Below are 17,991 nucleotides of genomic sequence, written 5' to 3' on the forward strand. Positions count from 1 at the left end.
TAACCTAACCAGGTAAAACTCTGGACCTTATACAGTATGACGACAACTATCTGTTGTAAAACTTTTTAATATGGGCTATGATGGGACCAGAGTTTTTCTAATCAGGTCAAATAGTTTAAAAAAAACTCCTGGACAAACTCCTGGCCTTGGGGAGAATGAAAACCCTGTCAAACTGTAGCAAACTTGTACTTGTTCATATAAATTATATTTTAAAGGACTAGGGGGTTTCCTATATACAGACACAGAGAAAGAAACATGATTGGACAATACAACTCACAGGGCTAAGCATGCTTTATGTAGGTTTGTATCCCTGCAACTGTAGGTCTAATAAAACATTAAGTCACAGTCTATGTCAACTATTGACTAATGCTTAGGTGTATAGGCTGCTACATTTATGGAAGAGTTTTTGCTTGTGTCTGTCGGGAGTGATGTGTTATCACGCTTGCTAAATAAATACCAAAGGAAAGTGGAGATAACGCCTTGAGCTTTGTGCCCGACCCACACGACCTGCAATTTACGTGAATCTGAATGGTCAAGACACCTTAAGAGCCTGCAGCCAGAAGTCTCATGTGAAGGACAGAGAAATTGTGCGCGAGGTGTCAAATCATGTGTCAAATCGGTCTAAAAACCAAGTGGTGTGGCACTGCTACACACGATTTAAAAGTGGTGTGGCACTGCTACACACGATTAAAAAGTGGTGTGGCAAATGCCCCCTTGCCCTGAGGTAAATCCATTTGATTTGAATCACTTTTTTTGACAGCACCCCTTTTGATTTGAATGAAATCTTCCATTCATATTTGCCCACTGTAGAAGTGCTTATTTATTTATTTTATTTTATTTATTTCACCTTTATTTAACCAGGTAGGCAAGTTGAGAACAAGTTCTCATTTACAACTGCGACCTGGCCAAGATAAAGCAAAGCAGTGTGACACAGACAACAATACAGAGTTACACATGGAGTAAACAAACAAGCCAATAACACAATAAACAAGTCAATGATACAGTAGAAAAAAGAAAGTCTATATACAGTGTGTGCAAAAGGCATGAGGAGGTAGGCAATAAATAGGCCATAGGAGCAAATAATTACAATTTAGCAGATTAACACTGGAGTGATAAATTAGCATATGAAGATGTGCATGTAGAGATACTGGTGTGCAAAAAGAGCAGAAAAGTAAATAAAATAAAAACAGTAAGGGGATGAGGTAGGTAGATTGGGTGGGCAATGTACAGAAGGGCTATGTACAGCTGCAGCGATCGGTTAGCTGCTCAGATAGCTGATGTTTAAAGTTGGTGAGGGAAATAAAAGTCTCCAACTTCAACGATTTTTGCAATTCGTTCCAGTCACTGGCAGCAGAGAACTGGAATGAAAGGCGGCCAAATGAGGTATTGGCTTTGGGGATGATCAGTGAGATATACCTGCTGGAACGTGTGCTACGGATGAGTGTTGTTATCGTGACCAGTGAACTGAGATAAGGTGGAGCTTTACCAAGCATAGACTTATAGATGACCTGGAGCCAGTGGGTCTGGCGACGAATATGTAGCGAGGGCCAGCAGACTAGAGCATACAGGTCGCAGTGGTGGTCGCAGTGGTGGGTGGTATAAGGTGATTTGGTAACAAAACGGATGGCACTGTGATAGACTGCATCCAGTTTGCTGAGTAGAGTATTGGAAGCTATTTTGTAGATGACATCGCCGAAGTCGAGGATCGGTAGGATAATCAGTTTTACTAGGGTAAGTTTGGCGGCGTGAGTGAACGAGGCTTTGTTGCATTGAAGCTCGTTTGGAGGTTAGTTAGCACAGTGTCAGGAAGGGCCAGAAGCACAGTGTCCAAGGAAGGGCCAGAAGTATACAGAATGGTGTCGTCTGCGTAGAGGTGGATCAGGGAATCGCCCGCAGCAAGAGCGACATCATTGATATATACAGAGAAAAGAGTCGGCCCGAGAATTGAACCCTGTGGTACCCCCATAGAGACTGCCAGAGGTCCGGACAACATGCCCTCTGATTTGACACACTGAACTCTGTCTGCAAAGTAGTTGGTGAACCAGACGAGGCAGTCGTTAGAAAAACCAAGGCTATTGAGTCTGCTGATAAGAATACGGTGATTGACAGAGTCGAAAGCCTTGGCCAGGGCGATGAAGACGGCTGCACAGTACTGTCTTTTATCGATGGCGGTTATGATATCATTTAGTACCTTGAGCGTGGCTGAGGTGCACCCGTGACCGGCTCGGAAACCGGATTGCACAGCAGAGAAGGTACGGTGGGATTCGAAATGGTCAGTGATCTGTTTATTAACTTGGCTTTCGAAGACTTTGGATAGGCAAGGCAGGATGGAAATAGGTCTGCAACAGTTTGGGTCTAGGGTGTCACCCCCTTTGAAGAGGGGGATGACCGCGGAAGCTTTCCAATCTTTAGGGTTAGGGTTAGGGTTAGCCGGGGTTGTTGGCCGGGGTTGGAGTAGCCAGGAGGAAGGCATGGCCAGCCGTTGAGAAATGCTTCTTGAAATGTTCAATTATCATGGATTCATCAGTGGTGACCGTGTTACCTAGCCTCAGTGCAGTGGGCAGCTGGGAGGAGGTGCTCTTGTTCTCCATGGATTTACAGTGGGAGTTAGAGCTACAGGATGCAAATTTCTGCTTGAAAAAGCTAGCCTTTGCTTTCCTGACTGACTGCATGTATTGGTTCCTGACTTCCCTGAACAGTTGCATATCACGGGGACTATTCGATGCTATGGCAGTCTGCCACAGGATGTTTTTGTGCTGGTCGAGGGCAGTCAGGTCTGGAGTGAACCAACGGCTATATCTGTTCTTAGTTCTGCATTTTTTGAAAGGGGCATGCTTATCTAAGATGGTGAGGAAATTACTTTTAAAGAATGACCAGGCATCCTCGACTGACGGGATGAGGTCAATATCCTTCCAGGATACCCGGGCCAGGTCGATTAGAAAGGCCTGCTCGCAGAAGTGTTTTAGGGAGCGTTTGACAGTGATGAGGGGTTGTCGTTTGACCGCGGACCCATAGCGGATACAGGCAATGAGGCAGTGATCGCTGAGATCCTGATTGAAAACAGCGGAGGTGTACTTGGAGGGCAAGTTGGTCAGGATAACGTCTATGAGGGTGCCCATGTTAACGTATTTGGGGTTGTACCTGGTGGGTTCCTTGATGATTTGTGTGAGATTGAGGACATCTAGCTTAAATTGTAGGACTGCCGGGGTGTTAAGCATATCCCAGTTTAGGTCACCTAACAGAATGAACTCTGCGGCTAGATGGGGGGCGATCAATTCACAAATGGTGTCCAGGGCACAGCTGGGAGCGGAAGGGGGTCGATAGCAGGCGGCAACAGTGAGAGACTTATTTCTGGAGAGATTCATTTTTAAAATTAGAGTTCAAACTGTTTGGGCATAGACCTGGAAAGTATGACAGAACTTTGCAAGCTATCTCTGCAGTAGATTGCAACTCCTCCCCCTTTGGCAGTTCTATCTTGACGAAAAATGTTGTAGTTGGGTATGGAAATCTCCAAATTTTTGGTGGCCTTCCTAAGCCAGGATTCAGACACGGCAAGGACATCAGGGTTGGTGGAGTGTGCTAAAGCAGTGATTAAAACAAACTTAGGGAGGAGGCTTCTGAGGTTGACATGCATGAAACCAAAGCATTTTCAATAACAGAAGTCAACAAATGAGGGTGCCTGGGGACATGCAGGGCCTGGGTTTACCTCCACATCACCCGAGGAACAGAGGAGGAGTAGGATGAGGGTACGGCTAAAGGCTAGGAAAACTGGTCACCTAGAGCGTTGGGGACAAAGAATAAAAGGAGCGGGTTTCTGGGCATGGTAGAATAGATTCAGGGCATAATGTGCAGACAGGGGTATGGTGGGGTGCGGGTACAGCGGAGGTAAGCCCAGGCACTGAGTGATGATAAGAGAGGTTGTATCTCTGGACATGCTGGTTATAATAGGTGAGGTCATCGCATGTGTGGGAGGTGGGACAAAGGAGGTAACAGAGGTATGATGAGTGGAACTAGGGGCTCCATTGTAAACTAAAACAATAACTAACCTAAACAACAGTATATAAGACATATTGACATTTGAGAGAGACATACAGCGAGGCATAAAGTAATCACAGGTGTTGACTGGGAGAGCTAGCTAGACAACAACGGGTGAGACAACAGCTGATCAGCTAAAACAACAACAACAACAGGTAAAATGGCGATGACTGGACAGAGAGGGTCGGTTAACTACACACACAGCCTGAGTTCACGGCTGGGGCCGACAGATAAACAAATAATAAACAGAATGAAGTACCGTGATTAATGGACAGTTCAGCAGGCATCAGCTATGTAGCCAAGTGATCATAGGGTCCAGGGGGCAGCGGTAGATGGAACAGGAAGGCCGCGGAGTAGTCGCCATTACACTAGCACGCGGGCAACACGCCGCTTAAAGTTAGTAGCCCGGGGCTAGTAGAAGCGTCTGCTCTGACGTCCGACGGAGGCCGGTTGGAGGCACAGCGGATGGAGTATTCGTCGGCAGACCAGTCGTGGTGGTGCGGCGTGGCGCTGTGTCAACAAAGGATCCAAGCCAGATGGCGAAAGAGGTATTGTAGATGTAGTAATTTAGTTTGCTAGCCGGGGGATGCGCCTGGCTCACGGCTACCTGGTGCTAGCTTCAGGGCATGGGGCGTTAGCCACTATAGCCACTCGGTAGCAGCGGTGATCCGGTGCAAAAGTCCAGAGCTTACGGCAAGGATCCGGTGGAGTAGTGGGTTCTAGCCGTGTTTGGGTGGGGTTGGGGTGAACAACTGAGTAGGCCGGGAGGTGGACCTCAGGGATAGCTTTGGTACTGGGTAACTCAGTGGGTGCTAGCTAGCTGTGAAGATCAGGAGTAATGGTCCAGGGATTACGGCAGGAATCCGGCGTTGTAGTGGAGAGACAGTCCGATACTGGTAGGCTGGTGAGTATTATCCAAGCTAAAAAAAAGGGCTGGTGTCTGTGCAGAAGGTAAAGGCCGTTAGCAGTGGCTAACAATGACTAAATAGCTTGTAGCTAAATTAGCTGGTTAGCTTCTGATGGCTAGGTGGCTCTTGCTATAAGGTTACCGGAAGGTATAATTGAGTTAAAATGGAAAGAGATTGAAAATAAAAATCGAAATATATACAAAAAAGGACGAAAAATACAAAAGCACATGAGAGGACGAACAAAACACGTCTGCACTGCTACGCCGTCTTCGGAACCAAGTCTAAGTGTGAATCAAAAAAATCTCAGACTTAGCCTACACATACAATATGAATCAAGGGATGGATCTTTCTATAACAACACAAAAAGTCAACCCATCTAAAAATGTAAAATAATAGCGGTTCTGTATCACATTGGGTGAGGCAGGTTACCGGAAGGTATAATTGAGTTAAAATGGAAAGAGATTGAAAATAAAAATAGAAATATATACAAAAAAGTACGAAAAATTCAAAGGTACACGAGAGGACGAACAAAACACGTCTGCACTACTCTGCCATCTTGGGTTGGATGGAAAGTTACTTTTTGATTCAAAAGGTGCTCAATGTTGAACCATTTTAGAAAACCCACCATACCATAAGACATCCATGTCTTCATCACTGGAAAATACAAACCAGTAACCCCCCCTCTCTTCTATCGGTGAAGACATCAGAACATTCTAGTTCTAGATCAGACCTTACATTCCTGATAACACCTCGTCTTGTTGTACGTACGCATGCACACACACACAGACACACAGACACACACACACACACACACACACACACACACACACACACACACACACACACACACACACACACACACACACACACACACACACACACACACACACACACACACACACACACACACACACACACACACACAAACAATCCAGCCCTGGTGACCCTGATCTCCTCAGTTTTCCCCTATCCACTCACCCTTGTCTTCCTCCCTCCTTCCCTCTGCCCTTATCCTGCATTTCCTGTAAACAGCAGAGCGGAGTGGAAGGCTTTAAGGCAGGACTCTTCCTCCCTGGGGATGACCTGGCAATGACCTCAGAGGGCCTGGCTCCAGGCCTGCAGTACCCACACCCTTCCCTGCAGCCCCGCAGCCCTGCCGCCCAACAGACCTGCAGTCCACCCGGCCACCTCGCCACAGAGGACAGCCACCGCCCTCTACAACAATGCACTCAGGACGGCTCTCTGAGTAGAACTAACAGAACACAGCACAGAGGCAAAGAGGAACTATTAGTACAGGCTGCACTAGGGATTCACCCATCATGCTGCTGTATCTCAAGGTCGAGTAAAGCTTTTTACCATAAATAAGAATAATGGGCACGTCTCTCTCACTCTCTCTAAGACTGTATTTGCATATGTTGCAGATGGAACTAATATATACATCTATAACAAGACCTGCACAATATATACAGTATGTACACTGTAAACTGTCCAGTTTATTAGGTGCATCCATCTAGAACCGGCTTGGACCCCCCTTTGCCTACAGAACAGCCTGAATTCTTTGGGGCATGAATTCTACAAAGTGTTGGAAACGTTTATTGCTCAATTGGTATCAAGGGACCTAACTTGTGCCAAGAAAACATTCCCCACATCACTACAAAACCGCCACCTGCTTGTACCAGGCAGGATGGGTCCATAGACTCATTCTGTTGACGCCAAATCCTGACTCTGCCATCAGCATGACGCGACAGGAACCAGGATTCATCAAACCAGGCAATGTTTTTCCAGTCCTCAGTTGTCCAGTGTTGGTGATGGCGTGCCCACTGGAGCTGCTTCTTCTTGCTTTTAGCTGATAGCAGTGGAACCTGGTGTGGTCGTCTGTTGAAATAGCCCATCTGTGACAAGGATCGACGAGTTGTGTGTTCCGAGATGCTGTTCTGCACACCACTGTTGTACTGCGCCGTTATTTATCTGTTTGTGGCCCGTCTGTTAGCTTGCACAATTCTTGCTATTCTCCTTTGACCTCTCTCATCAACGAGCTGTTTTCGCCCACAGGACTGCCGCTGACTGGATGTTTTTTGTTTATCGCACCATTCTTGGTAAACCCTAGACACTGTCGTGTGTGAAAATCACAGGATGGTGGCCGTTTCTGAGATACCGGATCCGGCGCACCTGGCACCGACCATCATACCACGCTCAAAGTCACTTAGGTCACTTGTTTAACCCATTCCAGTGTTCAATCAAACAGTATGTCATGATGCCTGTCTGCCTGCTTTATATAGCAAGCCACGGCCATGTGACTCGCTGTCTGTAGGAGCCATCCATGTTCATGAACGGGTTGCCGTACCTAATAAACTGTCCGATGAGTGTGTGTGTGTATAATGGGCAGGTCTCTCTCACTCTCTCTAAGACTATATTTGCATATGCTGCAGATGGAACTAATATAGAAATATATAACAAGACCTGCACAATATATACAGTATGTACACTGTATATATATTATATTGACTACTGTGGTTTGATCTGTTGTGGGGTTATTCCAGTGGGATGACATTAGTTCATTGGTGCTGTTGATCCTACGGGTACTGCATAAGCACATTGACTGCTCTCTGAAAAGAAAACAAGCACAGTCAATATGCCTTCCTTTCTGACATGATGCTTTCTTACAGAGCTCACTCTTCTGTTTGTCCCTATACAGCTATGTTGGCAAGGGCAAGACAGTCTCAGTCTATCCCGGTGAGCTCCAGCTCTGATCCAGCAGCACCCTAGTTTAAACAGGCATGCACATTCATTAATGTCTGCATAAATTCTTACTTTGCATTTCTTTACCCTGCCTTAGTTTACACTTACAAACAAAATGGGTTTTTCTTTGCCTTTCTATGCTAAACAGTGTGAGAACTGTGTTGTACATTAATCAAATCTGTTGTAAAAAAGATACTGTTGCAACATTCTAACTTTGTGGTAACTATTTGCCTTCTTATGTGGGTATTATCCCATTGTCTTACTTCAGCCCACTGTCCCTTTGTCCCTTTGTCCTCAACAGTCTCGCTCCTCTCTATTGGGTGGTGAGAGAAGAGTGTTAACTTCTGAATACATGCTCAATAAATCACCCTGCCATCATCGGTCCACCGGACAGTGGCAATGTCGACCCTTCAGCATAAGCTTGGCAGGCAAATACAAACACACACCCTAACATTCGAATGCAGACACACAAACACACACACACAGCAAAATGAAACAAAACAGACACAGCATCCACGGCAACAGAGGTATCTCCAGGGAGAATGCAACCGAGGCGACAGAACAGATAGTCCCCTTTAGATCAGTGAGTAGGGCCTGAGATTTTAGACCACCACCACACAATGAGCCCAATCGATAATGTCACCAGCTGAGAAATATCCTGCTCTGGGGGAGAGGAAAGATACACGCCTACTTAGCCTCTTACAACTATGCATGGGAAATAAGCAACATTATAAACTGGGTGGTTCGAGCCCTGAACGCTAATTGGATGACAGCCGTGGTATATCAGACTGTATACCACGTGTATGACAAAGCTTTTATTTTTACTGCTCTAATTACGTTGGTAACCAGTTTATAATAGCAATAAATCACCTCGGGGGTTTGTGGTATATGGCCAACTCCGCGATGCGTCGTGCCTAAGAACAGCCCTTAGCCGTGGTATATTGGGTATATACCACACCCCCTCGTGCCTTATTGCTTAATTATTCTATGAATCAAAATATACTGTAATTGCATGTTAATTTAATAGAACACTCCATCTAGGCAAAACTTTCAAAATATACTGCTCAAAAAAATAAAGGGAACACTTAAACAACACATCCTAGATCTGAATGAAAGAAATAATCTTATTAAATACTTTTTTCTTTACATAGTTGAATGTGCTGACAACAAAATCACACAAAATAATCAATGGGAAATCCAATTTATCAACCCATGGAGGTCTGGATTTGGAGTCACACTCAAAATTAAAGTGGAAAACCACACTACAGGCTGATCCAACTTTGATCCTTAAAACAAGTCAAAATGAAGCTCAGTAGTGTGTGTGGCCTCCACGTGCCTGTATGACCTCCCTACAACGCCTGGGCATGTTCCTGATGAGGTGGCGGATGGTCTCCTGAGGGATCTCCCCCCAGACCTGGACTAAAGCATCCGCCAACTCCTGGACAGTCTGTGGTGCAACGTGGCGTTGGTGGATGGAGCGAGACATGATGTCCCAGATGTGCTCAATTGGATTCAGGTCTGGGGAACGGGCGGGCCAGTCCATAGCATCAATGCCTTCCTCTTGCAGGAACTGCTGACACACTCCAGCCACATGAGGTCTAGCATTGTCTTGCATTAGGAGGAACCCAGGGCCAACCGCACCAGCATATGGTCTCACAAGGGGTCTGAGGATCTCATCTCGGTACCTAATGGCAGTCAGGCTACCTCTGGCGAGCACATGGAGGGCTGTGCGGCCCCCCAAAGAAATGCCACCCCACACCATGACTGACCCACCGCCAAACCGGTCATGCTGGAGGATGTTGCAGGCAGCAGAACGTTCTCCACGGCGTCTCCAGACTCTGTCATGTCTGTCACATGTGCTCAGTGTGAACCTGCTTTCATCTGTGAAGAGCGCAGGGCGCCAGTGGCGAATTTGCCAATCTTGGTGTTCTCTGGCAAATGCCAAATGTCCTGCACGGTGTTGGGCTGTAAGCACAACCCCCACCTGTGGACGTCGGGCCCTCATACCACCCTCATGGAGTCTGTTTCTGACCGTTTGAGCAGACACATGCACATTTGTGGCCTGCTGGAGGTCATTTTGCAGGGCTCTGGCAGTGCTTCTCCTGCTCCTCCTTGCACAAAGGCGGAGGTAGCGGTCCTGCTGCTGGGTTGTTGCCCTCCTACGGCCTCCTCCACGTCTCCTGATGTACTGGCCTGTCTCCTGGTAGTGCCTGTCTCCTGGCAAGCAAACCTTCTTGCCACAGCTCGCATTGATGTGCCATCCTGGATGAGCTGCACTACCTGAGCCACTTGTGTGGGTTGTAGACTCCGTCTCATGCTACCACTAGAGTGAAAGCACCGCCAGCATTCAAAAGTGACCAAAACATCAGCCAGGAAGCATAGGAACTGAGAAGTGGTCTGTGGTCCCCACCTGCAGAACCACTCCTTTATTGGGGGTGTCTTGCTAATTGCCTATAATTTCCACCTGCTGTCTATTCCATTTGCACAACAGCATGTGAAATGTATTGTCAGTCAGTGTTGCTTCCTAAGTGGACAGTTTGATTTCACAGAAGTGTGATTGACTTGGAGTTACATTGTGTTGTTTAAGTGTTCCCTTTATTTTTTTGAGCAGTGTATAAATAATGAATTAAAATGATCACAATAAGTGTGAAATAAGCAGCTTTGCATGAAGCAGCCATAAATTCCCAGGAAATGCTGTGAAAAATAATAAAACGTCTGTTAAGAGTCCTGTAGAAATGTTCTGTCCCTATGAAAACACAGCCACCATCAAACAGGTGTCTAAATGTGACTGGAGGGTGACCTGAGGTGGCTGTAGAGAGTAGTGGCTGAGAACAGAGAGATTTGGTCCTCCTCCTATCTCTATTCAGCCTTGTTGTAAATCTCACCACCCCTCCAGGGCTCAATGAAAGAGAGGCATAAGGGGAAACTGAATTTAATAATAGCGATCCTAAACTTAACCACAGGTGTCAAGGACAGGAGAGCAATTATACCAATCTACTCCTACCTCTCTCTCTCTCTCTTTCTCTCTCTCTCTCTCTCTCTCTCTCTCTCTCTCATAAAGCTCTGTCTACAGTGTTCAGTGTCTGTGAGCTATTCCATCCCCTCAAACACATATGAAACCAACACCAGGTGTGACCTTGAAATCCAGAAAATGAGAAAGTGGGATAAGCTCTCCCACAAGCATTGTCCATCTTCCCAAACCCAATGAGCCTCAGCACAGCAGGTTGATCATCTCTCACAGAACACAACACTCTCCAAAAAAGAGAAGTCTGGTCAGCCAGGAGCCCGCTGTTCATTTGAGCTACAGTTATCTATCAACTGGTCTGGAGATTGCAATGTTGAACTGAAGGAGCCTGGCCAAACCAGTTCACTAGAAAACAGTGTGTGGAGAGTACTATGGGGAAGAGCCTTCTCTGCAGACTGTACGCTATCGACAGGCATTTTTTTTCATGTGCTGGTAATTCAGTTCAGACAATCACTAAAGAGGCCCAACATCCGAGAGTATAATAAACTACTGTACCTTTCAGGCTCCTGCTCAGGTGACTGGGGTTTGCTGTCGATCCCAGGGAAGCTGTTCATATCCACATAGCCATCGTTGTCATTAGAGGGGGCCACCATGCGGTTGGGGTCCTCAAAAAACTCTGTGACAGTCATGGATCTGGTGGGTCTCCCTCCAGGTGGGATCTGGATGTTCTCATAGTCAGAGCTCATAGCTGGGATGTTCTCATAGTCTGATGTGTCTGCATTGGGGAAGGAGATGGAGCGAGGTTTGGTCAGGGGGAGGGGCATGAGGGGGCGACGGGAGCGCTCCTCGAAGGATTCTACCCTGGACACGCCCCTGCTTCCGTAGGCTTTAGGGTCTCCTTTCCTGTGATCTTTGTAGGGCAGGAAGGTTGAGGGCAGGTCTGGAGGGCGCTGCTGGGGCTTCACAATGCGAGACTGGGACTGGGGCTGAGGGGAGCCAGTGCTCCTGCGCTCTAGGTCCAGGATTCTTGTTGGCCCGTGGTGGCTGGACTCAGAGGAGGAGCGCGAGGAGCGGATGTTACCATCACCAAAGCCTTTAGTGTCCATTTTCCTCTTGAACTTCAGGGCCAGGAAGCGCTTGAATGAGGACTTCTTCTTATTGGGCTTGTTGTCTGTGGACTCAGGAGAGACGCTGATCAGGAGGGAAGGGGAGCTTTTAGTGACGGGTCTCTTGGTGATGTAAGCCAATTCAAAGGGAGGTGGAATGTCCACCAGAGAAGTTGGCGTGGAAATGCTACTAGATGACTGGTGGCTCTGTTGAGAAAAGCTTCCGGAAGAAGTGACAACACATGGCAGAGACAGGGTGTCATCTGTCCTTTTCATCCTGTCTTTTTCCTTCAGCGATTGGTCAGCCTCTGTGTGAGCGCCTGATGACAGTTCTTGACCCTCTACAGAGTATGAGCGTGGGTATAGTAGGAAGCGGCGTGGCTTCAGAGAGGGGATGAGTCTGTTGATCTCAGGCTGCTCAGGACGTACCAGAGGTTCTCCATTTTGGTCTAAGGCCACAGTATAGTAGTCATGAGTACTCTGGTACCCTGATGTCTCCTCAGGAACCGTCTCAGGGACATAACCCGGAACTTTCCCAGAGTAGGAGCGTGACCGCATCACAATGCTCTTAGAGATGAAGTTCTCCCCCTCAGAGTCAAAGCCAGCCTCCTCATAGATGTGCTCCTCACTATCTGAGTTGGAGTCCTCGTAATAAGGCACGATGTGGCCGTCCAGCTCCTCAATGTCCTCCTCGAAGGCCTCTGTGGTATGGGCAAACACCACCCTGTTGGTGAGCTCCGGGGTACGGGTCCGGTCCAAGTCTGCTGGCACTGTGATGTTACACAGCCTGAGACGGGGCTGGCAGCTGTTCCGCTGGCTGGAGAAAGCCTGCTCACGCTTGGCTGTTCTCTCTCTCATACTCCTCCCTCTGATCTGCTTCCTCTCGGTGTCATCCGTCTCATCATCGTCCCCAATCTCCACATAGTCCTCTGATGAGGCACCCTCCAGATGCTGAAAGTCATGGGCCTCTGGGCAGAGGGAGTCATCGATGTCTGCGTATTCATCCATATCCTCCTTAGCTGTTTCTCTGTCTTGGCTGGATTGCTCAGGACTGTCCTGGACCTCACACTCTTCTGAGAGTTTCTGTTTATCCTCTAGCTCTGCCACGTCGTCCGATGACACATAACAAGGCTCTTGGTTAAAGGTACCTGCTGTGTCCATCTCCTTTGGAGTGTGTGGTTTGTCACCACAGCATGTATCGTCATGATTCACATCAGGGTCAGCTGAGCGCATCCTGTCAGCAGGCACCGCCTCGATGACGGAGTAAGGCCCAAACATATCCTCAGTGCTGCCAGAGAAACGGAAACGCCCAGAGGGGTCCTTGGTGGCACGCTCGGGCTGCCACACGCCTGTGTCACCGGGATCACCAGTGTCACATGTGTAAACAGACTCATCTGAAGGGCCAATCACGTCGTAGGGATACTCCTCACAGACGGGTGCGTGTGTACAGCAGTGTGCTCCCAGTGAGATAACCTCTGCTTCTTCCTCAGCCTCATCAGTGGGTACCTTGCACTGCAAATATCCACCAGGGGACCTGTCCTCATCTTCAAGCCTACTGTCAGTGTCTGCGGCAGGTTGACTAGGGAAGTTCCCATGATCATAATACTCTGTGTCTGGTTCTTCTACATCTTCTTCTGGACATCCAGTAGGCTCCTCGGCTGTTTCAGTCTCTTCAGATAAAATCTGATCCTCCTCCCTCCGCTCTTTGACACACTTTGCTTCCTCATCCCCTCTCGCACACTCTGAAAGACACTGCATCAAAACATCTTCAGGGTCCACAGATGTGTCATTATTGTCACTCTCAAGGTTCAAGTCATCTGTTTCTTTAGAGTTTTCCTCCTCTACTGCAATGTGAGTGTCAGTACCACTAGTGTTATCCAAAGGGGCTGCATCGGTCAACGCCTCTCCCTCTCTCTCTACCTCATCCCCCTTCTCCTGTACACTCCCCCCTTCATCATCTCTGATGTCATTGAGGTTTTCTTCTGGTTCTGCTTCCTCCTGGTTGTGTTCTGTGGGGTGGGTTACGTGGTCCTCTGCCACCTCCTGGGGGTCCTCAGGTTCCTCCTCTGAGGAGGTCAGGTCTCCATTGCTCAGACCGTGAGGGGGGCACTGTTCCTCCTCTTGCTCTGTCTCAGATAAGGAGGGTCTGGGCTTTGGGGCGATGGGAGGTTCGGGACCCCGGGTAGAGGGACAAGGCTTTGACATCAGTTTGGACTGTACCTTGATCGTTAGGTAACTGCGGATCTTTGGTTGGGGAACTTGGAGTCGCTTCTGTAAATCTGGAAAGAAAAGGAGAGAAAAGTGTGATTCATTTCAGTTCAAATACAACGCACAACCTCAATAGTAATTGAAGTAGTAGATGAAGGTGCAATATCCTACCTAGAATCATATTTACATAACCTTTTAGACATTTGGTTGAATTTTGGTTGTATGGATATATAAAAAGCAATCCCTTAGCCTTTGCTTTTATTTGTAAAGAGAAAAACTGCAGATTTGTCTCAAACTCTGTGATATGCAGATGGCTATCTACAGGGAAAACAACAAAGCCATAGGGAACACACTGTAGGAACAATAATATCTTCCTGACTGGAATATAGAGACATATTGTTCTACACTTATATGGCATGATCATCATTTAATGTTCATCAATGAATTCATTTATCCAAAAACGACATGCAGACACAACACAGTTTTATTGTATTTCACCTATATCAAAGTCCCATGTTTTGAGAATCAGACACTGCATGCATGTAGCTTATAGTCAAGTCCAGTGTTATCTAGCTATTTGCTTTCAATAACTAGTACAATTCAAGGATGGAGAACCTGTCAAAGATAGCTGACTGGTTGTTAAGTCTTTTCGTGAAATACACCCTTACTTAACAAAACTTACCCCTCGTCTCGTCCTGTAATTTAGTACCTGCCGTGACACACATCTTATTAAACTCTGCGGGCACTATGTTCTCTCACTCCTTGTCCATCTCTCTGCCTCTGTCTGTCCCACTCTGTCTGTCTGTCTGTCTGTCTGTCTGTCTGTCTGTCTGTCTGTCTGTCTGTCTGTCTGTCTGTCTGTCTGTCTGTCTGTCTGTCTGTCTGTCCCACTCTGTCTGTCTGTCTGTCTGTCTGTGTCTCTCACTCTCTCTCATTGTTGTTTTCCAATAAGAAACTATTCCAGCAGACTCCCCTCCACACAGGAAGTCCATGAGGGAAGGACATTAACAGCACACCCTTACTCCTTCATGAACCCTTCTAGGAGTACAAATTTTCACACAAATGGACTTCCTTCTTGTCATTTTCCCCCTGACACACACACACTTTTGCTGAAAAGGTCCTTTCAGTGTGTCAAAGAACAATAAAACATAGAAAAAACAAACATCCCACTAAGTCCCTCTGCAAACAACAGGATATGAATTATGCAACAACAATTCAATTTTAAAAAACAAAGGAAAAATAGACATTGGGACCCTGACTGTGCCAAGCTCACATGATATGATCTCAGACTGTGAGGGAATCATGAAATGTCACCCATCAAATAATAACAATAATTCTATAAACTACACAGTAAATGGGCCAATCATCACAGTGCAGGGGAAATTCAGTAGATCTTTGGGTTCACCTCAAAAGTTGAATAAATAATCACATCATCGGTCATACAGTATAACATGCCACATGAATCACTCTATCGGCTGCTGCAGGACATCAGTGATGACACTGGTGAGTGCCTTCACTACCCATCACTACTCATTGAATTTTATTCTGCAATAGCTGTTCTCTCACCCAGTTTGATTTGACCCCCTATAGGCGATATCTCAAAGAAAAAGTTATAAAGAATAAATAAAAACGAGTCTAAACTGTGTACCTGTTTGGTCTATGATGCTGCAATGATTTAAAAAAAATTACATTTAATTTATCCAATGCTATTTCAAGTGGCGTAGGAAAAAGTAAATAGGCTACAGCAGCCCGATTTTATTGAATGCGCATCGCTACATGAATATTATTACATACAGTACCTGTGTTCATTTTGGGACATCATCCACCATAGCAACATACAGTTATCCATATATTTTTCACAAGCAGGAAACAATCGCCACATATATCCACAGGTTCTAGAAACCTATCCCTAATTCATGTTGAAAGTATTCAAGTCGTCTAAATTCAAAAGTTCACAACCTTCTCTCGCTATTTATCCAAGTGTTCGCTACTTGTCGAGGATTTCTCCGTCAAGGTAGCAGCTGTTTGTCCACATAGCTTGCATCGGATGGGCGACTGGTGCGCTCGTGAAGGGAGGTGCTCTCTCGCAGTTCCTGATGAGGAGGAAGGTCTATCGCGCGGACAAGGACCACTGACCAAACCCACTTAATCTACATTCAGATCATTAAAAAGTAGACATTTCAAATTTCAATAGCTATATACAGTACGTACACCATAAATTAATGCATTAACCTTTGATGTATGTATTTGAGACATAGTTGGATGCATTAGATGTGTGAGTATACAAGGCTATATGAGGCATTGATCACATTCACATGAAGTGGATATTTTTGGAATCTGTGGTTTCATAGTGTCTCTAATTATTAACTTATTATTAAATAAGAAAACAAACGTTCATTTTCAATATTGATATCTTTATTGATATTGATATATAATTAATTAATACAAATTGAATATGAGATAGGTCTGAGAACTCTGTCAGCAAAATCGTTTTCCAATATGTCATGATAAACTTGTGTTGTAAGACCTACTATAACATTCCAGAACATACAGTATTTGTCCCTCAAACATTTCCAGACTACTAGGAACTCTAAAGTTCCCAAAAACAATTTCTAAAAACAGTTTCTGTAGGACACCAAAAGCTTTTGCTATTGGCCCGGCTTCCTGGCTGGGCATCTGTTGCATGATTGGAGAAAAGCAACCCTTTAAAAACCGCTTTACATAACAGGAAACCGCTCTCCCTGTTTCCCGCACAACAGGCAACCCTTCCTTAGCAACAGATGGACAAGGCTGACAACGTTAACCCCTTAGGTATGCTAATGTTGGCTGATTGAGTGGTGCTGTGTACATTCCTTAAGGCTCAAGGAAAGCCAAACTTTCAGTAACCTCCATCTGTGCTCAAGCATGGGCTGTTCAAGGACGCAGAGACATCCTGAAACACAAGGGGAAGCTGGAATAGTCAGCCACCTGGGGCCCCTGTTTTGCCAGCTAACATCGCTGGCTAAACGCCCACAGGTTGGGAGGGTCAAATTTAGCCTCTTTATTCTTCTTTTCTACAAACTAGAAGGTCAGACACTGTAGCTGATCCTCCTGGATATATTACATCGGAGGTGAATGGAGGAAAGTGCAATAGAATAATCACCTTTGTTGAATTGCTGGAGAGCACTTCCCACTGGGCACACACTGGTTGAATCAGTGTTGTTTCCACGTCATTTCAATGAAATTACGTTGGCCCAAAGTGGAATACACATTGAATTGGCATCTGTGCCCAGTGGGTTGGCCTATGGACTGCAGAGGCATGTCATGTGTTACACATTGCAAACTCCCCAATCCAGATGGCTTGGTGCAGAAAGCACTGTGTGTTGCAGATATATTAGGCCACAGTAGGTGATCCAGGTCCTCTAGACTAGACTATCTGAAATATGGTTGGCACCTGCTACTGTATGTGGAGTTTGTATTGTTTTACATAGGCTGATTAACTTTTGCAAAGCCTCAAATGATATGACTCATTACACACAGTGTAGTTTTGCATGGGCTTGTTAATGTTTTCATTAAATATTAGCCTACTTTTTGAGCCAGCCAGGTCAATGTTATGTGTCAGTAGCACATTCACAGCTGCAGTGCCTGCCCTTTTGTTCCCCAAACGGCAAATCACCTCTAAAGATAGCACTTGCCTGGTCGTTGGCACAGTCAGTGGGGTTTCTCTTTGGAGAGTGCTGTATTGAGTGCTGTATCTGACCGTTTTTGTTTTCACTATTATTTCACAAATCTGTTTTGCCACTGGAGTATGGGTCTTTGTGTAATGTGTCATGATAGATGTGGACAGAAAAGAGAATGGGTTCATGGGTAAATATCCCACCAGATGTAGCATAGACTATAAAAACATGTTTTGGACTGAAGACACATTTCCTGGACTGTGAGGGTCTCTGTGTGCAGTGCTCTGTCCCACCACCTGGAACACAGACGGAGCAGTAGAGAGAGAAAGGGAGCGGAGTCACCAGGAAAAACATGTCAAAGAACAAATCGATCC

At 46.1% G+C, this 17,991-nt stretch overlaps 1 protein-coding gene across 4 annotated transcripts in view; it reads right to left on the bottom strand.

Moving 5' to 3' along the window:
- The window catches only part of LOC115207645 (FYVE, RhoGEF and PH domain-containing protein 5), a 50,859-nt gene extending 34,806 nt beyond the window's left edge, over nucleotides 1-16,053 (bottom strand). For 3 of the 4 annotated variants that reach the window (XM_029774941.1, XM_029774942.1, XM_029774940.1), the window contains exons 1-2: nucleotides 15,761-16,053; nucleotides 11,203-14,032 (exon numbers count right to left, since the gene is read on the bottom strand). In XM_029774941.1, coding sequence (XP_029630801.1) covers nucleotides 11,203-14,032; nucleotides 15,761-15,770 — 2,840 coding nt within the window. In that variant the 5' untranslated portion in view covers nucleotides 15,771-16,053. The remainder of the gene's footprint in view (nucleotides 1-11,202; nucleotides 14,033-15,760) is intronic. The other variant, XM_029774944.1, reaches the window with a different exon arrangement.
- Between the last annotated feature and the right edge of the window lie 1,938 nt (nucleotides 16,054-17,991).

The sequence above is a fragment of the Salmo trutta genome, chromosome 14 (assembly GCF_901001165.1).
Source record: "Salmo trutta chromosome 14, fSalTru1.1, whole genome shotgun sequence".
NCBI classification, from domain to species: domain Eukaryota; kingdom Metazoa; phylum Chordata; class Actinopteri; order Salmoniformes; family Salmonidae; genus Salmo; species Salmo trutta.